Source organism: Physella acuta, unplaced genomic scaffold (assembly GCF_028476545.2).
Source record: "Physella acuta isolate Inbredline_101_S28 unplaced genomic scaffold, ASM2847654v3 ptg000489l, whole genome shotgun sequence".
NCBI lineage: Eukaryota > Metazoa > Mollusca > Gastropoda > Physidae > Physella > Physella acuta.
Genome location: NW_026732008.1, coordinates 190,111 through 214,854, shown reverse-complemented (window position 1 = coordinate 214,854; position 24,744 = coordinate 190,111). Strand labels below are relative to the sequence as shown.

Sequence of the window (24,744 nt, the reverse complement as noted above, 5' to 3'; positions counted from 1 at the left end):
CTAGAAACCAAGAGCTACCAGTACACATAGCAGACAGAGCTTTGAAGCTGTGTAAAGCAAACATTCTCTGGTATGTAAAGATACGATATCCAGTTTTAGTGTGTGTATTTTTAATTGTATCGTCTAATGCCACTATAGCGGATATAAAATGGTATGTCTTTTTATTTTAACCCAAAAAAATATGCTCATGTCTCGAAGAAATGTTAATGATTTTATTTAGAAAATTTAAAACATTATTATTTCAATTCTTTCTTTATGTTATAAACATTACGTATTTTATTTTTTATTTTCTTAAGCTCGTTAAATTTAATAGCATTAAATGCTTTTTACATATTTAAAAAACAACATTGTTGTATCGCTTGTACAATAAGGGGGTCATACATAAATGACGTCACGCTTTTTTGACTATTTTTACCTACCCCCTCTCATCCGTCACACATCGTAACAAAAAGCCAGACCCCCCCCCCCTAAAAAGACGTCACACCTCAGCCTACAAACCCCCCCCCTCCTCAAAATCGTAGTTGAATTTTTTGAAAACATGGATACTTTTCCAAATATTTGTCTGAACTCTGTCAAATTAGAATATTAGAATCTATATCAATTCCTACTGCAATTTATTTTTAAAAATTTCTAAAATGCGAAATAACGTCTAAAATTCGTTTTCTAATATTGCTTTTTACTTTCTCGTATATACGAAGTATAGAGAAAGTATTGTAATCGTGCAAAAAAAAATCGAGATTTTTACAAATCTCGACGTTTTACACCTCACTGATACGGAAAAACATAAATTTGCAATCTTGTCCGTATGTCTGTGTGTGTGTGTGTCTGTCCGTGTGTAAACACGATTATTTGAGTACCGTTACAGCTAGGTTGATGAAATTTCATATATAAGTATATATCAAATCGTAGATCCGTCTCAACTTTTGAACCATTTCCGATAATCGGAGGTGGTACTTTTCCTACTTTGAATTTTTCAAAAGCCTATAACTTGAGTACTATTTCAGATAGATAAATGAAATTTCACATGTAAGTCAAAGATCTAATTTTCTACCTTCTGTTAAATTTTAAGTAATTTCCGTTGAACGGAAGTAGTAATTTACGCTACTTCCGATTTCTCAAAAAACTAATGAAAATTTTTAAAGTATTAATAATATTGCGCACTATTATTCACATTTTTATATGGTCAAACCCCCTATGATCAAACCCCCTATGGTCAACGCACCGCTATGGTCAAAGGCCCGCTGTGGTCAAACCCCCTATGGTCAAAGCCCCTATGGTCAAAGCTCCGCTGTGGTCAAACCCCCTATGGTCAAACCCCCTATGGTCAAAGCACCTGTGGTCAAAGGTCCGCGCACCCCTTATTATCACCATCCACCACCTATTGTCACTCATGTCATTACCCACACCAACTTCTACTTCTAGCGGTGAATGACGACGTAAACAACACCAACATGAAAGACAAGCATATATTTCCCCAGATCTATGCGGGTCATGTCTATTTTTAGAATCGTCTAGGTAAACTTAATCCTAGAAACCAAGAGCTAATAGTACACAGACAGAGCAACATTAGAAGCAGTGTTAACTTAACCTTCTCTTGTAAGTAAACATACAATAACCAGTTTAGCGTGTGTGTTTTTAATTGCACTGTCTAAGCCACTATAGTAGATATACAATAGCATGTCTTTTTATCTTAACCAAAACGAGTAGGCTATGTTCAAATCTTTTAGAAATGCTAATGATTCTATTTTGACAATTTAAAACATTAATATTTCAACACTTTCTTTATTTAATAAAGATTACGTATTTTTATTTTTTATTTTTAAAGCTATTTAAATTAAATAACAGTTACAAGCTCTTTACATATTTTAAAAACAATATTATTGTGTCGCTTGAATGATAACCAAAATAGACGAAAAAATGTTTGGGGTCATCCATAAATCGCGGCACGCTTTTTAAAACAACGTTTACCTACCAATAATATGCTGTTACAGGTCGTCACAAAAAGAAACAGATTTAGTAGGAGACCATAAACAGATATAAGGGCTTGTAATGGATTGTACCATACAACCAGGGGCGTAGCGAGGGGGGGGTGCGGATCGCACCGGGTGACACCATTTAGGGGGGGTGGGGTGACACCAAGGCAAAAAGTAGCAAAACATATAGAGAAAAACTTGAGGGGGGTGCAAATCGAAAGTTTGAGGGGGGGGGGGTGCAAATCGAAAGTTTGAGGGGGGGGGTGCAAATCTAAAACTTGAAGGGGGGGTGCAAATCTAAAACTTGAAAGTTTGTCCCCGGGGAGGGCCGCAACGCCTCTGGGGGGGTGACACCATTAAGTGCCGCACCGGACGACACCCGACCTCGCTACGCCACTGCATACAACCCTAACTTTAGTATATGTATAATATATAGGCCTATATATATATATATATATATATATATATATATATATATATATATATAGGCCTATATATTTATATATATATATATGTGTATTGTTATGATGCATGTTAGGATCTATGCTATAGATCAGAGCGAATGAATGTTGGTGCGAAAGGTATGTTGAACGCAAGGAATGATGACGCGTATGGTGCGACAGTGACGTTCTGGTGTAGAGACTGGTTGCTAGGTATTGTGCGTGAGTTAGGATGATTTTCTTCGCCTTGGTGAAAGGATGTATGTGAGTTGAGGGTACAGAATTAAAGATAAGAAAAGAAGCCTGCGTTCCTCTTATTGATTGTTGGTCGTCCACGTCGTCTTAGTGAATGATGGTACGATGTATGTCTGTGAACACAACATCTCCACATGGTAGTGGTTAAGAAAAAATGGTATTGGATCAAATAACCAAAACCCCTCACTCAGCGTAACATGGTGGAGTAGCCAACAACGTATACCTGATATAACAAGAGTATAACAAGGTGAAGCAGCTTGAAAGAACGTGATATATGGACTGCTATTCTGAAAATCGTGTGTGAAGATCCTGGCGTGAAAAACCGTGTGGAGTATTCGTATCTACCTTTGAAAACCCATCTAGATAAGAGGAATCGGTTATTGCAGTTTCGAGCTGGGAAGATCAGCGGAAGTATAGACACCTGAGAATTAATTTTCTATATCGTGGAACATATCAGTACAGCACATTCTACTGATAGAACATACCTCTGGAGCGTACAGCGAATTGTTCAACAACGGAGAAAAACCAGCTGTTTTCCCATCCTCCGTCAGCCGTGTATGTAACATTGACACAATCTTCATCGTGAAACGCCAGCAACACGGCACCGAAAAGACGAAATTGAAAACTCGAAGACTTGTTGAACCTCATAAACATTGGATCCGGAATAATCGTGGAACACCTCGGGACATTTGTTGGGAACTACAAGTCAAGGGGATCTGTGTAGCAGGACGAGTTGGACAAGTCAAGGGGATCTGTGTGTCGGGACCAGTGTGTGAATTCGTTAATTAAGATAAGTACCACCATTTTAAAATTTTATTAGCACATTTGTGGTAGGTTCATAATTTTATTGTAATAATTGATCCAGAAGTTGCCATAGTGTATAGATCTAGATCTGTTATACACTAGTGAACCAGAATTGTAGCTAACCTGGCTGAAAATAATTGTTCAAAAGAAACAAAAATGAGTGCCGAGCAAACAAAGAAGCTGCGTGAATTGGGGCAAAGTTTAGATTATAGGGGTGAAGAACTAGAAACATGGGTAAGGGAACAATTAAGGTTGTTAGAAAAATTATCCCTGATTCCCACTGAATTGGAAGCTTCAAAATTAGAAGTAGAGAAGGCTAAAGCCCAAACTGCAGATCTAGATAGAATTAGAGTGCAGGCTGAGGAGCAAATGAAACTAAACATAGCAAGAGTCATAACGCAGGTTGAAGAACAGGCTAGGGTAAGCATGGGACAAATGAAATTAGATTATCAAGCAAAACTGGAATCGGACCAATTAGGAATTACTAAGACAGCAATTAACATGGACAGGACCCATACTAGTGATGCAAATATATTGGGGAAAATACCTAAATTTGATGAGCATAGAGATAATCTTGACTCCTATATTAAACGATTTGATACCATAGCGAAAACCACCAACATTCATGAGCCTCAATGGGGCACACACCTACTAATACTGATCGGAGGAAAGGGTTTGGATGCCTACCAGTGCCTAAATGAGGAGGAAGTGAAGAATTATCGGACCTTGAAACAGACACTATTGGAATTTTACCATCTGACCGAGGAGGCGTATCGAATTAAATTTCAGGACGTACTCCCTGTGAATAATGAGGACTTCAAAATATACAGCAACAACATCAGGACAGCTTTCGATAAGTGGTTCGAAGCATCCGGGCTGGAGCCGACTATGCAAAATTTAAAGGAATTGATCCTAGTTAATAAGGTCCTGACATCAGTGGACAAAGGTCTGTTCAGCTACCTGCAAGAACGGAAACCTAGAACCCTGGATACTGTGACAGACCTATGTCAAAAATATCAGGCGGCTCACCCTGACAGACCCATTGGGAGAATGCAGGACCATAATATCTTTACTGCACAAGCCCAGAATGGTAACAGGGACAGATGGTCCCTTGGAGAGGGTAACCGTCACATGGAGTCTAACATAAATAGAAGGAACCCTATACCAGGACAGAGATATTGTTCCCGATGTGGACAGTCAGGGCACACAACTACAAGCTGCAGATATAGAGGGGCAAATATGGACAGGACCATTCAATGTTTTGAGTGTCAAGGATTTGGTCACTTTAAGAGAGACTGCCCAAGTGGGAAGGGGGTATGTCCTCCAGGGGGATCAATCACCTTAATAGTGGTAGATGACTATCATTGGTTCTAAACATTAGTACAAATACTAGATTGGGTACAATACAGTGCTGGGTAGGGGATAGACTTGTTAAAACACTTTGGGATACTGTAGCAAATGTTTTTGGAGTTAGAAGAAATTTTGTACAATCGCATCTATATACAGGGGGCAGAGTAAGGGTAGAAGGGTTCGGGGGAATCGTTCACTCGTAGCCCATCGCAATTATCAATATTAAGACACCTTACTTTACGGGTAGTGTTAGGGCTTCAGTCTTCACTAAAGGACCATACGATTTTATTCTGGGGAACATAAAAGGGATATCGAATCCATCTGATAACCAGATTTCAGAGTGGATGACTAGACATCACATAAACATGGTACAGACTAGGAGACAATCTAAGGAGGAAATTATAAAGGAAATGGGAGCCATGAAAATTGAGGGCGGCCTAAGTGAGAAAAAGATAAAAGAAGAATCGTCAACCGTTCAGGAATCATTGAATAATGCTAGTCTGTGGACCCCTACACAATTTCAAGAGGAACAGAGAAAAGACCATAGTTTAGAAAAAATATTTAAACTAGCTAAGAAAAACTCGAGAACGTTCTCTAAAACAACAGAACATGGATTTATTGTTAAAGATAACACGCTAATGAGAATATTTAGGGACCATACCAAGGAATACAAACAATTGGTGATACCACACAGATATAGAAACATTATACTCAGTCAGGCTCACGATCTGTGTCTTGCTGGACACATGGGTAGAAGGAAAACAAAGCAGAGAATTCAGTCAGCCTTTTATTGGCCTGGAATGGATAGGGATATATCAGAATACATCCAATCTTGTAAGCTCTGCATGAACAAAACTAGGACGCCCCAGTTGGCACCTATACAGAAAACTGATTTGGTTTGCAGACCATTCGAAAAGATAGCAATAGATATAATTGGACCGTTACAACCAACGTCCGCAAGGGGACATAGGTTTGTCTTGACCGTTGTCGATCTCGCTACGAGATGGCCTGAGGCATTCCCTCTCAAAAATACAACTTCTGAGGACACTGTGAACTGTTTGATACAGGTGTTTTCAAGAGCGGGATTCCCCGATACAATACTCTCTGAAAGAGGACCCCAGTTCACATCAGAAATTACTAGGCAAATTTCATGCTTGCTGGGGATCAAACAGACCTTTACATCTCCATACCATCCCGAAAGCAATGGTATATGTGAACGCCTGAATGGCACGATTAAGACAATGATGGGAAAAATTCCTAAGAGGAATGCTAACGAATGGGACTTATATCTACCTTGCCTATTATTCGCATACAGAGAAGTGCCTCACTCTATAACTGGCTTCTCTCCATTTGAACTGGTTTTTGGTGCCAACCCAAAAGGTCCTATGGATATCATGAAATCTTTACTTGTGGATGACCGACTGAACCCTGAGATGAAGTCTACATATGAACGAGTGATAAATCTGAGACATCAAATTATTGGGTCATGTGAGATAGCTAAAGCATCTATAGAGGATAAGGCTAATCGATATAGATCTAAAATGAACGTCGGTAGACATGTAAGAAAATTTAAGGTTGGTGACCAGGTTAGGATACTACTACCCTCAAGAGAAAATAAATTACAATTGGCATGGATGGGTCCCTATACTATTTCTAGAATAGTGACGAATGTCGATTACGAAATAATGATCAAAGACAAAAAGAAAATTTTCCATGTGAATATACTTAGTCCTTTCCACATGAGACCCTCTGATTTAGAAGTACCGGAATATACAGCTACCATCAATTGTGCTGTGGTTAGTGATGACACTGATCAGGATGATACGTACGAAATTCGGACGATACCCGTTAACAACGAATCTTTTCGAGACATAGACTTAAAACATATTCCAGAAGAATTCCAGGAAAGGATAGAACAGTTATTATCAAAATATCAGGAGACATTATCTGCTGTTCCCGGCAGAACCAACACGATCGAACATGAGATTAAAGTGATATCGGACACCCCCATTAAATTAAAACCATACGAGATACCCCTACATTATAGAGATCAAGTACAAAAGGAAATCAACGAACTAACGGAGACAGGCACAATTGAAATGTCGGATTCGCCTTATGTGTCCTAGGACCTTTGACCACAGGTGCTTTGACCATAGGGGGTTTGACCATAGGGGGTTTGACCACAGCGGAGCTTTGACCATAGGGGCTTTGACCATAGGGGGTTTGACCACAGCGGGCCTTTGACCGTAGCGGTGCTTTGACCATACGGGATTTGATCATAGGGGGTTTGACCACAGGTGTTTTCTCAGCAAAGGGTCTTTGATCACAGGTGGTCTATCAACGGGTGTTTGATCACAAGCGCTGTGTCCGGCTTTGATCATAGGTGTGATACAATTAAAACGATTTTATACATGTTTCCTGAGAGTACGTTAATAGAAATTAACATGTATTTAAAAAAGCCAAGAACTATATTTTAGACTCCACATAAAGGCTGGTGCTAGGCCTCATAGATTTATTTTAAATATAAATGGAACACAAATAATGCGACATATAACAAGTTTCGTACACCGCCAAACGCGTGACCAGTCCTGGCGCTCTCTGTGTAACCAAAACTCGTGGCCACGATACAACAAAGTTCTTTTACCTTTTTTTGACGTGCTATACTCTCCACGATTCTCCATGGTTTTGACATGGAGTAGTTTAGCTGACTTGTATTTATACATGATGATTTAACATATTATTACATCATGTCGAATTTTAAATATAATTTAGCAACTTTTAAAATAAATCCTTACCATACAAAGACCCTATGTGGACAAAACACCTGAGATCAAAGACCCTATGTGGACAAAACACATGAGATCAAAGACCCTATGTGGACAAAACACCTATGATCAAAGCCAGACACAGCGCTTGTGATCAAACACCCGTTGATAGACCACCTGTGATCAAAGACCCTCTGCTGAGAAAACACCTGTGGTCAAACCCCCTATGGTCAAACCCCCTATGATCTAACCCCCTATGGTCAAAGCACCGCTATGGTCAAAGGCCCGCTGTGGTCAAACCCCCTATGGTCAAAGCACCTATGGTCAAAGCTCCGCTGTGGTCAAACCCCCTATGGTCAAACCCCCTATGGTCAAAGCAGCTGTGGTCAAAGGTCCGCGCACCGCCTTATGCTGCACCAATTGTATTGAAAAAGAAAAACAAATGGTGAGATTAGGCTATGCGTGGACTATAGGCAACTGAATAAAGTAACAATACCTGATGCTGAACCCATGCCTAGTCAGGAAGAGTTATTCATAAAATTATCTCAGGCTAGAATTTTTTCTAAATTCGACTTATCAAGGGGTTATTGGCAGATTCCCATTAAGGACTCATCAAAAAAATATACATCCTTCATTACACCTTATGGATTGTACCATTGGAACTTCATGAGTTTTGGCCTAATTAATGCACCGGCCACATTCAACAGACTCATGCGGAAGGAGCTAGCTAACAACCCTGACACTGTTGCATACCTGGATGACATCTGCTTGTTCTCTGATACTTGGCAAGAACATATAAAGGGGCTGGAGGCGTTATTAAAAACATTAACGGACACACCTAGTAAGATTGAAATTGGCATGCGTGAAATCCAGTTCCTGGGCCATGTTATTAGCCACCAGGTTATAAAACCTGTGGAGGAAACTGTAAACCAGATATTAGATCTACAGATCCCCAAAACAAAAAAAAGGATGTTAGACGTTTGTTGGGACTGTGTAATTACTATAGAAAATGTATCCCAAATTTTGCTAGCCTACTCCATCCTATTACCGAACTGACAAAAACAAAGAGCGCTGCTGGGAACAGGGCAATTAATTGGAGTAAAGAGTGTGATGACACTCTAAATTATCTGAAAAACTGTTTTACACAACAACCTATATTGAGATTGCCTGACATGAGTAAATCATTTAAATCATTTACACTAACAACGGATGCATCTTCTTATGGTATAGGAGCCTGTTTAATGCAGGAAGTAGACGGACACTTACATCCTGTACTGTACATCAGTCGGAAACTCTCTCCGGCAGAAAAGAACTATGCCATAATAGAAAGGGAATGCTTGGCAATAGTTTGGGCAATAACCAAGTAATCAAAATATCTATTAGGGGCACCTTTTACGTTAATGACTGACCATTCAACCCTGGTTGCCTTGGAAAGGAAAAAATTAAGCAATGCTAAATTAACAAGATGGGCATTGCTACTACAGGACTACAAGTTTAACATAGTCTATATCCCAGGTACACAAAATCAGATAGCTGACATTTTATCTAGGTCATAATAAAGCACATATAGGTTCTGTTGAGGCATGAAGATACTGATAAAGGTCATACAAATATGACTAGAGATACATATGTATTCTGGTGAACTTAGTGGGTTGTATAAGAAATGTTTGGTGTGGGATGATGAAGTACTGGATTACAATGTGAACTACGCTAATTGAATGGGAGTGTAAGGAACGTATTTGGAATGACTTTTAGAGATATGATTATTATATGATTACTTTCAAAATTGCCTAGTTATTGAGTGATTAAATATGAAACAATATGGTGTGAGATAATATGCATGATTCCTAACTAGTTAATAAAATGTGATAGACCACATATTCTATCATGAGGTGTTTATAATTACGGTTATGATGTTGAAGTTAACGTTTACATGTTGTAAGATGTGTTGAGTTCATAATATAGTATGTTACCAAAGATATTTTGAATACATGTTGTTTCTAGGTTGTTGATTTATCTGATATACTTGTACGGACATATTGTGGAGATAATGAGATTCTGTGTGTGCAGGGCTATCGAGTGATATGATATTAGGACATGATACTTAATTTTTTTTATTTCAGAATATTGGAACTGATTATGATATTGACATATTATGATGTTTTTATGTTATAATGAGAACAACCACAAATGTGCCAAATGGTGGTACTGTGGCTCTGTTCGCCATCACAAATATTGCTGGGTTAAACTAATGTGGCGTTTGGTTTTATATTTATTTTAGCAACTGTTTGGGAGAAGATGGACAATGCCGATGTGATACCCGATACCTTGTTTGGATGGACTGAGATTCTAAGACCAACCATTGATATAATATGAATGCCAGTATATTTGGAATATAATAATCTGTTGTGAGAGTAAAGCTAAAAGCTTGAATATATGAATTAATTAGGAGTTAATAATATACTGACGTAGTTGATATTGTTAGGTTAAACAATGTGTTATACTTAGCTACGTGAGTAGAAGCTAATACTATTAGCTTCAGTGGGAGAGGGGGGTAATGTTATGATGCATGTTAGGATCTATGCTATAGATCAGCGCGAATGAATGTTGGTGCGAAAGGTATGTTGAACGCAAGGAATGATGACGCGTATGGTGCAACAGTGACGTTCTGGTGTAGAGACTGGTTGCTAGGTATTGTGCGTGAGTTAGGAAGATTTTCTTCGCCTTGGTGGAAGGATGTATGTGAGTTGAGGGTACAGATGTAAAGATAAGAAAAGAAGCCTGCGTTCCTCTTATTGATTGTTGGTCGTCCACGTCGTCTTAGTGAATGATGGTACAATGTATGTCTGTGAACACATCATCTCCACATGGTAGTGGTTAAGATAAACTGGTATTGGATCAAATAACCAAAGCCCCTCACTCAGCGTAACATGTATATATATATATATATATATATATATATATATATATATATATATATATATATATATATATATATATATATATATATATATATATATATATATATATATATATATATATATATATATATTAATACTAATAGTTTCGCTGTCCGTCTATCTGACAAGAACGCTCTGTCTGACAAGAACGCTCTAGAGAAAACACAAGGAAATTAAAAACATGCATAGTATTTCGAAAAACGAAGTATGACGTCGACACATTTAGCACAGAGTAGAAAATAATCTCAAACCGGAGAGTAAACATTGAATAAAAAGGAAATTTTGCGTGAAGAGTTTCTTTCATACAATTCTTCGGGTAGGGGCGAAGCCCCACCCCCGCGTAAGAACGTCTGAGTCCCCCCCCCTCCCTAACTCAAAAGAAATTTCTTCATCGATACTCTATAATAAAATTACCGCCTAATTAATGTGTCTAATCTAAAAAGTGGTTTTCTTGCAATTTCTTTAATGCAATTCTTCGGGTAGTGGCTAAGCGCGACACAGTGTTTCTTTCAGACTTTTTCCTCCCCGGAGAGGGGTGGGGGTACTTGAAATTTTCGGGGGCAGGGGTAGAATTTTCTGGGAGGGGGCGGACACTGGAAAAAGTATATCATTATATTTCGTTGAATGGGACGGTAGACATGTTTTGGGGTGGGGGGGGGGTGGGGTGGGGGATGGGGTGTGGTGTGTGTGGGGGGTGGGGGGTGGTGTCTGGGGGTGGGGGTGGGTGGGGGGGGTGGGGGTGGGGGATGGTGTGTGGGGGGGGGTGGGTTGGTTTTAGTTTAGAGAAAAGAGACAGCACTATCAGCCTAGCGCCCGTTGTACCCTTCCTCAACGGGCCATTTTTCTCGTATATATATATTTATACAGGGTCGTCCATGAATGACGCGTCACACTCGTAGGGGGGAGGGGGGGTCCTTAATTTTGTGACAGTGTGTGATGAGGGGGGAGGGGGGGGGGGTTAGATGGTGTGACGTCACTTTTTTGCATTATAAAAAAGCAATGTTAGAAAACGAGTTTTAGCCGTTATTTAGCCTTTTAGAAAACGGTTTTAATAAATTGTAATAGGAATTGATCAAAATACTCTATGTTGGCAGAGTTCTAACAAGATTTTGGCAAAATTTCGATGTTTTAAGAAAAATTCAACAGAATTTTGCGGGGGGGGGGGGGCTGCAGGCTGAGGTGTGACATCATTTTAGGGGGAGGGGGGGTGGTCTGGCATTTTGTGATGACGTGTGACGGGGGGGGGGGGAGAGGGGGAGGTAAAAATCGTCAAAAAAAGCTTGACGTCATTCATGGATATATATATATATATATATATATCTATAATAATAGTTTCGCTGTCTGTGTATCTATCTATCTGTGTATCTATCTATCTATGTATCTGACAAGAACGCTCTAGAGAAAACACAAGCAAATTAAAAACATGCATAGTAATTCGAAAAACGAAGTCTGACGTCGTCATATTTAGCATAGAGTAGAAAATAATCTCAAGCCGGAGAGTGCACACAGTAATATGACGTCATTGATTCTCGAGTAAACATTGAATAAAAAGGCAATTTTGTCTAATCTAATCTAAATGGTTTGCGTGAAGAGCTTCTTTCATACAATTCTTCGGGTAGGGGCGAAGCCCCACCCCCGCGTAAGAACGTCTGAGCCCCCCCCCCTCCCCAACTCAAAAGAAATCTCTTCATCGATACTCTATAATAAAATTACCGCCTAATTAATGTCTCTAATCTAAAAAGTGGTTTTCTTGCAATTTCTTTAATGCAATTCATCGCGTAGTGGCTAAGCGCGACACCAGTGTTTCTTTCAGACTTTTTCCTCTCTTCCGGTAGGGGCGAAGCCCCGCCCAGATTCTTCCTTTAGTTTGTATGATATACAAATGCGACCAGTGTTTCTTTCAGACATTTTCCTTACCGGCGAGGGGTGGGGGTACATTAATTTTTCGTGGGGCGGGGGTAGAATTTTCTGGGAGGGGGCGGACACTGGAAAAAATATATAATTATATTTCGTTGAATGGGACGGTAGACATGTTTTTGGGTGTGTGTGTGGGGGGGGGCGGAGCCCCCTCCTCCCAAGTAGAGTTGCCTGAAAGAAACTCTAAATGCGACTTGTGTCATGAATGAGATTAGGTGCATGGTTTAGGGATATGCCCCTATGACTATATTTTGTATAAATTAAAGTACCAATTCTGGATAAAAATCCGTTTTCAATGTCATTTTTTGTTTCCAGTTAAATTGAATTAAGATGGTGATTTTGGTTTTGGTTTTAGTTTAGAGAAAATAGACAGCACTATCAACCTAGATTACCCTTATGTTTTCAAGTTGATAGCATTGAGAATTCATGTGCCAGAAGGGATGATACAACTTTCAACTATAATACATAAATAATTATTAAAATATTTAGCCTTTATAAAATAGTTGAAACAAAACATTCTAGCTATGAGGTACATATTAAACAGCTTATGGACACATAGACGACTACAATTATATTTAACATCAATTCAATATTTATTAATAGTAGACGAAACTTTGAATTCAACACACAATCGTCGGTAGATTTAAGATGTGGCAATTAAAACTTGTGAAATCGACGCCCCAAAAGTAATCGAGTACTATCATCAATAACGTTAGGTTTAGATTATGTAAAAATTAATAAATAAAAATAATGCATGTTTTGTAGATAGTTTTTATATCTGGCATTTATTTAGCAAATCATCCTAATTTGCAATCAACATTTGAGTTGTTATTACTTGATAAATAGCGTTCGTGTCTTTTTATCGATACTATAATATTTATAATGAGGAGCAATCATATGTAGCAGACGTTCTCACTTCCTTGGTCGCCCGATTTGTTTTAGGAGCTTCTTTCAACTCTCGGGTTAGTCCGACTTAAAAATAAAAATTCTTAGCAGATGTAACAGTCTTATCTGAGTAATAGATTCTAATGATCAGTTTGGTAACTTTTTAAATAATTTTATGAATTTATTGGGGCCCAAATGCCAAATAGGCCTACATTTTATGATTTTAAAGATTCTAGAACTAGAATCTAGATCTAGAATCTAGTCTAGATCTAGATTCTAGATCTAGATTCTAGATCTAGATTATCTAGATCTAGAATCTAGATCTAGATAATCTAGAATCTAGAGTATTCAAGAGTAAGACTCTAGACCTAGATATAGAGTCTAGATCTAGTCTATAAGTCTATAACTCCAGATCTAGAATCTAGAGATCTAGATCTAGAGCAAGTTCTAGTCTAGAACTCCAGATCTAGAAATCTAGATCTATGATCTAGATCTAGATCTAGAAATCTAGAGCAAGATCAGATCTAGATCTTGAGGAACTAGTCTAGAATTTAGCTAGATTCTACTTTTCAGTTTTCTAGATCGACATACATATAGATTCTAGATCTAGAAATCTAGATCTAGATCTAGAGCAAGTTCTAGTCTAGAACTCCAGACACTTTTTGCGAAAAAAATTTTTTCCTTTTTTTCCCATCTTTATTTATTTAAATTATTCTTTTTTTAAAAAAAATAAACAAGCATTTAGCCATACCCTTTAACACGAGTGTTGTATGTTGTTATTTTTCATCTAGATACTAAGAAGATAGATAGATCTATATCAATATCTAGATCTATCTATTTAAAAATCCTAACATCGTTGCTGTGCTACTGTCATCGCCCGCTCTTATTAGCGAGATGAAAATCCCGTCTCAGTCGGCATTAATTTAAAAATCTAGCCCGCTCATGTTTATACAAACAATTGTGAATTGGTATAATCTTGTCAGCAGGAGAGATATTTTGCAACATCTATTTATGGATTTTTGTACTTGCAAAAAGTGTAAAAGTATAAACAATTCTTAAAAGTGCAATTTATTTTTTTATTAAGTAAAATTACAAACAAAATTTACAAACAAAATCTTCTGAAACAGTCCTCAAACACACCTCGTGACACCATCTTTCACACATAGTACACCCAACCCAGTTTATTAGACTCCCATTTATACATTTTTCTTTTGCTACTTCAAATCCACATTCACAACATTTCACATTCTCATCACAGTTGGCCTCGTCCATCTTACAAACAACACTGGCATCCATGTTCTCATCATCATCATCCGCACGCACAACATCTGTTTTCCGTTTTTTATAATTTGTATTTTTTATCATTTCTGTAATTTTGGCAATGTCTTGCTCATTGTTGTCACCAGCAGTTGAGTTTTTTTAAAACATCGATATTTTCCCAAAATCTTGTCTAATTTCGGTCAAAATAGAGTATTTTAATCAATTCCTATTACAATGTATTAAAACAGTTTTCTAAAACGCGAAAAAACGTCTAAAATTCTTTTTCTAACATTGCTTTTTTATAGCGTGACTTCACATATAACCCCCCCCCCTCCTCCCCCTCATCACACATCGTCATAAAATTACAGACCTCCCCCCCTACGAGTGTGACGTTATTTATGGAAGACCCCAAATAACACCACCACTAAAACCAAAAAATTCGGATAAGTTCAACTTGGTTTTAAAAATATTTGAAGTAGGCCCATAGCTTACGACATAGCACGAGCAACTGATTTATATGGTAAAAAAGCTAGAAAAAAATCGTAGGCGGCGGCTATAATACAAAATTTCTATGCAACAATAGAAAATATGTTTGCGGCGGCAGCGGATTCGGGCACGGCGATCTTCAAAGACGGTAAATCAGGCGGCCTCGGCGTTCCACACAAAAGACAGAAGTTGATCTATCGTCGGCGGTATTTCCGTGGTATTCTAAGTCGACACAAAAGATGGGGGGAGTTGACAAATCATCAGTATGTCTAGCGACGGAAAAATCGGAAGTTTTAACAATGTAAACGAAAAGTCTTTGAAGTCTGGACCAAATACCACTGAAAATCGGGTGCGGTAAATTTTTCGCAGAAATCTTCGCATTTCAACACCACCCAGCGTAAGTATCGGCTTGTGGTAAAATGCGAGACAAAAAAGTCACGTGACCGACCGTTTTCGCGCCCTTCTCGCATTTTCCCGCCTCGCCATTTCGCTTTTCGCGTCTCGCAATTTCCCCACACCCATAGAGCCCAAATAGAGCTAGATCTAGATCTAGATCTATGTTTTTTTTTTTGAATTCTAGATTCTCTAGATCTAGAATCTAGATCTAGATTCTAGATTTCTAGATTCTAGATCCAGATCTAAATGTAGATCTAGATCTAGATCTAGAATCTAGATTAGATATTATCTAGATCTAGACTAGGTCTACAACTAGATCTAGAGTCTAGACTAGACTCTAGAGAAGAGAGATCTATTCTAATTTCCAGACTCTAGCTAGCTAAATCTAGGACTGACTAGATCTAGACACTCTAGAATACTAGATCTAGATCTAGCTAGAGTCTAGCTACTGCTAGAGAATCTAGAGTTTAAAAGTATGTTGAGTCTAGAGATATTTCTAGAATCTAGATCTAGACGTGTCTAGAACTAGATCTAGATCTAGATTCTACTTTTCAGTTTTAGATCAAAATCTAGATTAAGTCTAGAATCTAGATCTGGATTCTAGAGATCCAGTTTCTAGATCTAGAGATTCTAGATCTAGATCTAGATTCTAGATCTAGAGTTAGAGATCTAGCTAGAGTCTAGATCTAGATTTCTAGATCTAGACTTAGGCTATAGATATAGATCTAGAATCTAGTATAATATATCTAGATCTAGACATAGACTCCATGGCATAGAGCTAAGAGTTTTAGTCTTCTAGAGTAGTACTTAAGTAGACCTAGCCTAGATCTAGAAATCTAGATTTAAATCTTAGGTAGTCTAGATCCAGGATCTAAATCTAGTAGTAATAGATATATCTAGATCTAGATCTATATTATGTTTTAAATAGTTTATATTATAGTTATAGTATAAGTATAGTGACAATCTAGATCTGGAAAAGGATGATATATCTATTTAAAATCTATTCTAGATCTAGATTTATAATATCTATTCTATAGGCCCTACATCTAAGGCCAAGGCTATTCCTAATACTGCTATTCACAGTCGAATGTGAATAGACACTCCGAACATCTAATGCAGAGGCGTATCCAGGTTTTCGTTGTAGGGGGAGCGAAAAGAGCAAAAAAAAAGGCGCCGAATTTTTAACACGTTCTATAAACGTGTACTATATATATATATATATATATATATATATATATATATATATATATATATATATATATATATAAAATAACTAGCGGTATGTCATTACTTCGCTATGATGCAAAATAAATTGAAAGTAGTACTCTGAAGAAATAAGAAAAAACACACAATGTAGGCCGACAAAAGAAAATTTTTATCAATCTAAACAATATATATATATATATATATATATATATATATATATATATATATATATATATATATATATATATATATATATATATATATATATATATATACACACATTCGAACCAAAAACAATGAACGAAACACAATCTGTTTTGTAATTCTTGTAAAAAAAAATTCTTACATAATAATTCCTGCGAAATAATTTAAGAAAGTGAACAAGGGGAACTAATCAATCTCTTAATATAAATATGTATCTATCTACACATTTAATTATAAATGTTTAAACAAATAAATAATTACTTTAGAATATAATAAAATTGTTTAACACTATTCGTGTTTACACAATGTTTTTGTCTATAATCAGAATTTAATATATCGTCATCAAAAATGCTAAAGTATAACAGCATAATGAAAGTTTTTAAAATCAGAGTTGGTATAAGACCACGCTTTTCGATATAATTGAAAAACACTCGGAATAACAGTCTACATTTAATTACATGTTGGTCTGTTAGTTCAGATTTAATTTAAATTAACTACTGCTTCTTTATGTTCTTTAAAGATCATTTTTAACATAGAGATAGGTATGGGTTAGATCTCTGTATTGATCACACCTTTTTACTGGTAAATGCAAAAACAATATTCACAGAGTTTTACGTTTAAAAAGATAATTTTCTGGCGGTATGGTACTCTGGTACATCACTTCGCGTTTTTCTACATGTACTTAACAGATCAGTTGGGGGTGGGTTGGGGGGGGTAGGTTTAACTTCATTCACCACTGTCCGGTCTCTTAGGTCAATTATCCAACCCAGTGTATACCTAGGTGTGACATTAATGTCGCTCTACACCAGGGGTCGGCAACCTGCGGCTCGCGAGCCGCATGCGGCTCTTTTGATATCAAGATGCGGCTCTCCAGCTCCTTGCACAAATACTAGTAATCTTAATCAAAAAATAAAATATTTGAAATAAAAAAAATGTTAGTGGCTCTTTAATACCAGGGAAATTTTGAAAATTTTAACTTTTGGCTCTTCCGCTTCAAAAGGTTGCCGACCCCTGCTCTACACAATTGTGGTGGTGAGGTGTGTGTGTGTGTGGGGGGGGAGAGATAACCAACTCAGAGTGAACATAGCGTCAGTTTTTAGATGACTATTCTAAACATACATATATATTACACAAATGTATATTACACAAATATATATTACACAAATATATATTACAGAAATAGATTTAAATAAGTAGCAGTGGTATTATGACAATATTTTTTACAGAGGGGTCCATGGGGGAAGGAGGTTGTAACTGTTTCAAATAATTTGTTATCGTAATCACTATCGCCCAAACTGTAAGAATACTACTACTTCATCGTGATGACGTTGTTGACCTTGTCAAAATTTCCCCACCACTACGCAGTTTGCTCATAAGTAAATTAAAATAGAGGTGCCACATCAGTTGTATTTGTTTCTGTATTGTAATTTTTTTTAAAAATGAATCACATGATTCAAACTGTATATATAAAGTAATTATGTGTGAAGTTTTATGTATAACATTTTCTAAATCAATTATTCGTAAGCAAATACATTATACAGTTGCCTTAAACTTAACACCCCTCTTGCCAAGTGGTACTACCCGTAGAAGTTTTTTAAACATTGCAATGCATCGTAATGGTTATTTTTAGAATGGCAAACTGATGCAGCTGTTAAACGTGTTGTAAACGTAGACACTACTAGACTAGTACAGTAATGCTTAATTGCTGCATGAAAAGAAATCTCATGATTTACATAGATGTGCCGACCAAAAATATTTTTTTAACAAATATCATTGTTTAAAACTTTGAGTTTAAAAAGTTTCCAAAAAAGGCGCCACTTTGCTGAAAATGGCCAGAGGGGGAGCGGCTGCTCCCCCTGCTCCCCCCCCCTGCGTACGCTACTGATCTAATGATATTGATCTACATCTAGAGTCAAATAAAAGGGTGGAGGTTAACATTTAGATTTTAGATACATAATTTGACCAATAATTATAAAATAAAAATAATGCAAAGAATATAAACATTGAACCAAGTAAATTTAAGTAAATTAGGCTATAACAAATAGAAGTAAGAAGCGGTACCATTTTATTTTTAAGCAGTAAAAAAATTATCTTAAAGTATTTAGTATGAAGTCTGTAAGAAGACATTTTTGGGATTAATAGAGGAGTATTTTCAATTGTTATGTAAATTTTTTGTTTTAATAATTAACTATATGCTATAGGGCCATAAATAAGTAGATCTACAACAAATATGTAACTATAAAGGACAAACTGATTATCTTTCAAAAGTTAATCTTTTTACATTTTATTAAGACCTAAGAATTCATTTGAAATAGATTCTACTAATCTTTTCTATGTGACTACTATTCTCTTTATATTCATAATAGTTCAAAACTAAATGTTATAACTGATTTTTATTAAGCTCATTAAAGATCCAGGCTAATTAGGTAACTTATTTGCTGTAATTACTACTAAACAAGATTCTTCTGAAAATATTTTTATTTAAAGTGTGATCTGAACTTTTGGGCATGGGAATATTCTAAACTAATTAGATTAGGCAATGTATTTACAGAAGCTGTTGAGCATTTACATTGTGTTTAATACTTGTTTCAATAAGTTACAGTTTCTGCAAACTTAGTTCTGATGTGTTAATTGGTATTGCTAATTACAATACAACACTCAATATAGTTATTAAATATAGTTGAGAAAAATTAACAGCAAATTAGCTGATAAGCATATGAAGGGCTCAGTGGAAAAAGTACTTAAGTTACATTTTTTCAAAAATGAGTTAAGACCGGTATATTATTTGATTACCTATCCTTAACCATCCCTGTTACTGTTTGTCTTTATTTGTCTAATCTGTAATCACACTGTTGTGTGCTGACGAAGACCTTGGGTCGAAACGTCCATAGTACTTGTAACTGTCTTTAACTTGTGAGGCAACTAATACTATTTGTTTTATTACTAATTACATTAACCTCACTGCAGGTACCATTTGTTTTTTTAACCATCCCTGTAAATTTGGGCCATGGAAAAAGTACCGAAGTAGCTTAATTCGAATACTTTGCATCAGCTGTTTTGGTATTTCAGCTTCAATTTAAAAACTGCGCACTCATTTTGCTCAAAACTCTCAAAACACACTTAAGTACTTTTTCCACTGAGCCCTTCATATTAAGTCTATATGGTTTACAAAAAATTGCAATTAAACGCAATATTGTTTAGCTTAGATTTAACTTAAATTTGCTCTTCTACTTCTAGGCTCACATTTCTGACTTTAATTAAAATAAATTATTTTTTTTAAAGTAACATGGATGAATATTGTTTCCTTGAAAATAATCAGCTGCTTTTGTTTTCAAGGTTTAGTGGACAACTGTAAGTGACAGCTGGTTGATATCCAAACATCTGTATAACAGTTAAGCAGGTAATTTTATTCTGCATTTTTAAGGTCTCATTTTCAAATATAACTCCTTCTTAAGAAAAATAAATAGTTGAAAATCACAAATAATTTATTAAAATCTTTATCAAAAGCTAATATCAAATAAATAATAAGCTTGTATGTGCTATGTTTATACGCAAAAAAATTATCAACAGTGTTTTTATTTGTGGTATATATTTTAGGTAGCTTTTTCACTGTTTAGTAGAAACAAATCTATTTGAAGTTACAATACTACATGTTTATTAAACTTGATGAACTTTTATCTGCAGATGTAAAGTTAATTCTGAATTTATTAAGCCCTATTTACTATTTGATATTAATGATCTTTTTTCATATCTACAGTAACACAAACCATGAAAACCCCAAACAAAGTGACAAAAAGAAAATTGGAGCCATCAAGTACACCTGAAGGTAGAGCCAGATAATTGTTAAATCATATTTTTGGCCAAATATTTAATTTAGCTAATTAAAAAACTAGTATGGCATTTTTAACATTGAAATAGTTTAAAAATCAATTCCTTAATAACCTACATGTGATATCTATAAGTGTAAAAACAAAATGTTCAATACCCAATAAATTCTATGGAAATGTATTTTCTTACATACATGACTATGAACTATGAGAGTGTATCAATAATACTGTAAGAGTTTATGTCAGTAATGTCACATTTATTGTCACTGTAATTATAAAGTAATGTATGTTTTATTTTCTTATTATTTTATTTAAGATGTGCCATACTGTGAGAGTCCAAGTAAAGTTATCAAAAGTGACCAAACAGGTGTCTTTATTCCAGGTAAGATATGACAAACATAAGGCAACTCTAGTCTAAACAATTATAAATCTGTGCTAGGGAAATCATGTAGATGACTTTAGCACAGTAAATTTATATTTGATTAAATGAAGGGTATAGTAAAAGTTTAATTTATATCTAGATCTATATCAGCTTGCTAAATCAAGTGTTAGTGTAAACATACTATAGCTAATCAAAATAATAATAGGTGCATTTTATATCAGTGTTTAAATTTTAGGATGGCTAAATAATTTGTTTCCCCTATATCTGTAGGAAATCATGAAGCTGAGATGTGCTATGGAGGAGAAGCTGATCTACACAAACATGTTACTGGCTGTAAGAAGAATCCAGGTCACAAAGGTTTTATACCTCTTAAAGATTTCAACGCAAATTGTCTCCCCTCGCGTTACCATGATGACGACCTCATGTCTGAGACAATTAAAACAATGGCAGCCCTAACTGTCCAGGTAAAGACTAAATTCACCAGTCTAGAGAGACCAGAGTTTTACCCAGGTACTCAAGTTCCTTATCTATGTTATAATGACAGAGGAAGTCACGTGATGAGGTTAGGGACGGGGAGGGTGTTTGGTGTGAACACGTACACAGAGAGTGACAGAACTTGTCGTTGTGCCAAGTGTCAAGTCTCTGCCACACCCAGCAAAGTGTGGGGAGAGGTTCGTGTGTTGACAGCCACTCACGTGGTGTTTGATGACAGTGAGGCGAGACAGACCAGGTGTGTTTTAGGTTTTGATGACAATAAAAGTCCAGTGGTCAGTCTTGATGGCTGGGAGGTGGATGAGGCAGACATTGAGAGAGACACGTGTTGGTTGAGTTATGAAACATGTGACTTGGAGTTGGTTGATGAACTGGAAAAGATGTGTGAGCGCTTTTATGATCTATGTAGGGAAGTAAGGAACAAATACAGTAGATTTTTTGATGTGGACAAGTTGACCGTTATAGTGTCACATCCTCATGGCTGTCCTAAACAGGTCTCTGTAGGACAATGGACACACAAACATGAGAGGTATTATGATGATGATGATGATGATGATTATGACACCTGGACCAGGTACTGGTACACAACATGTACATGTCCAGGCTCCAGTGGAGCGGCTGTCTACAGGCTGGGATATGGCATGTGGTTAAATCAACATCCCCACAGTGGATCAAACTCTGAAGGAAATTATAGTGGGGAGCTTTTGTGGGACTGATGTAACTGTTAGTTCTCTCCCCTTGTCTACACAATGTAAACAAACAAAATGGCGGAACCTTTCCCGTCATTAAACTGATTGTATAAAAGGGGGCAGATACACCCAGAACATGGTTACCTTACTAAAAAATTTACCAAAAAAAACTATTAGACTTACAGATGCCAAATTTGGTACCAGTATAGCTTACATAGTCTATTATATGGCAAATGTAAGGAAATAAGTTTATATATGGAGTAAAGATTTTTTTTTAAAATAATTTTAAAATGTAAGTCATCCGCAATATTAAAAAAATGACCCCAACTGTAGAAATAATTTAAACCAAAGTATCAAGTACACAGCTGTAACACTTTCAATGCATCTAAAAGACATGTATGGCTATGGTATGAACCAGTCTCATGTTACTAACCATTATGGTTTGTCCATGACACAAATTTGAAAAATGTGCTAACATTTTGAGAAAACAGCAGAACATAGCCCTACATATCTAAAAAAGTATAATACCTAGGTAAAAGATTTTGATTCATACTATAGCCACTATATCAGGGAATGTGTGTGCAAAGTTTTATCACAATCGAACAATAATTATGGAAAATAGCTGGAAGACAATTTGCAAACATGTCGTTTTTCGCAAACTTTTCCTATACTAAAAAAAGTCGATTTTCTTCCATGAAAACAGGCTATACACTCCAGCTTAGTAAGGATGGCACTGTTTTCAGATTCTTTCTCCTCAGCACCTAATTCCTAGTGCTTTCTGACCTGACAAAGAGTCTTGAAAGCCCAAAATGTCTGTTTTTTTTGTTTTTTGTAACATACGACACATCGGCGGTTTTGCAGAATTCTAACAGAGTTGTCCTGGATGTATGTCTATCACCCTCAGCAAACCATCAGAATAGTGTTCCATAACTAAATATAGCTTCTGCCATTGCTATAGAAGTCTCCAATTATTACAGAATGATTCTTTTCTTTTGGAATTACTTCCCTATCATGTCGCTGAGTGACTCATTCTGGTTGTGGGTGTAGCTATTGAGTCAATTTGTTACCTCCCATGTCTTAGCAAGGACTTCTCCAGACTGGTCTTACAGCTTCAATGAATTCTGTAAGGAGGTAATAATGTGTTCTATATGATATGACCATTGGCATTGGTGTTTTTACTTTATGCAGGTCCATTATAAGGCAAAAAAACTAATCTGACCTTTCCGCGCCTCAGCTTTGCATCACAAATGCAGTTCATCTGTTCACAATATTTTTAAAAAATACCAACAACTGAGAGGATAAGCTTAGAAACAACCAGATTATCTGTTTCATTTTGTATTATTACAATTAAATATGCATGAACTGGCTAGCCCCTTTCTTTCATTTCAACAAGTGCGATGAAATAGTTTCTCAGAGAATCGCTGTCTATACTAATTTATTATCACATTATCTATCTACATAATACATAATTTTCCAGATGATTGACTTTAATATTTAGTTTTGTTTTATTCAGAATCACCATTGAGAAGTACTTTTCCTATGTATCATTCTATTTAGTAGAATATTGAGTCTGCATCAATGTATATTATATTTTTTGTTTTGACTTTGTGGGTGTGTCCACCTGGTTACCAAATGTAAACAAACTTTTTATTTATTTATTTTTATTACTATTACTGTTAGTCAGCAAGAAGGTAGTCTGTTTTATTTTACATAAACATAATCTATGTCTTTTTCTAGTTTCACTAGCTGTAGATTGCATATAATAACTTAGAAAACTCACTTTCTATACTAGTTTAGTTTTAGTAAATTTTAATACCTCAACCGTGAAATGTGCCATTATTCCAAGTATAAAATAATAAAAATATTTAATAGGAAGTAGATCTATTTTGAAATAGGGAGTAGCTAATTATTCTAATAGTAAAGGGAGTGTTTATTGTTTATATTTATTATTATATCGTTCGTTTCCGAGTATTGTAAAAGGCTTGCCGTCCGACATTTTCCCTATTTTTTACATTCTGACGGACTACCCCTACCCACTTTAGAAGCTAATAACTAAAAAACTACTTCACTCAGGTCAAATTAATGCATACAGACGGATAGAGAAATGGATTCTGAATAAAATAACATTCACCATACAACAATATTCGAAAAAAACGATTTTTCAATGATTCTGGGTGTACCTGCCCCCTGACTTGCATGTCTTGTAAACATTTTATTATATTCAAATGACTAAATCAAATCTATTGATTGATTTAAACCGTTTAACCGTTATAATTTGCATTTACCACAATGTAATTTAAGCACTTTACTTGTTTAATGTAGTAAATATTTTGTCTGTAACAAATGTCGGCAACATTGTTGTTCTAGCCTTACCGTGATTTGTCTCTTTATATAATAAATTTCTTGCTCTTCTTATTTGTTTACAAAATTATTATATACTAGAAAATAAATGC

At 36.1% G+C, this 24,744-nt stretch overlaps 2 protein-coding genes across 2 annotated transcripts; both read left to right on the top strand.

Annotated features, from left to right (window-relative positions):
* Nucleotides 1–17: 17 nt before the first annotated feature.
* On the top strand, nucleotides 18–24,744 carry LOC131944356 (uncharacterized). Its single transcript, XM_059304914.1, has 5 exons — nucleotides 18–70; nucleotides 20,238–20,301; nucleotides 20,659–20,727; nucleotides 21,045–21,110; nucleotides 21,381–24,744. Exons 3-5 carry the CDS (start codon nucleotides 20,670–20,672, stop codon nucleotides 22,316–22,318), a joined length of 1,062 nt encoding a protein of 353 aa, XP_059160897.1. The 5' UTR covers nucleotides 18–70; nucleotides 20,238–20,301; nucleotides 20,659–20,669; the 3' UTR covers nucleotides 22,319–24,744.
* LOC131944328 (uncharacterized protein K02A2.6-like) lies at nucleotides 5,188–6,948 on the top strand. The gene has a single exon (XM_059304884.1). It carries the CDS (start codon nucleotides 5,188–5,190, stop codon nucleotides 6,946–6,948), a length of 1,761 nt encoding a protein of 586 aa, XP_059160867.1.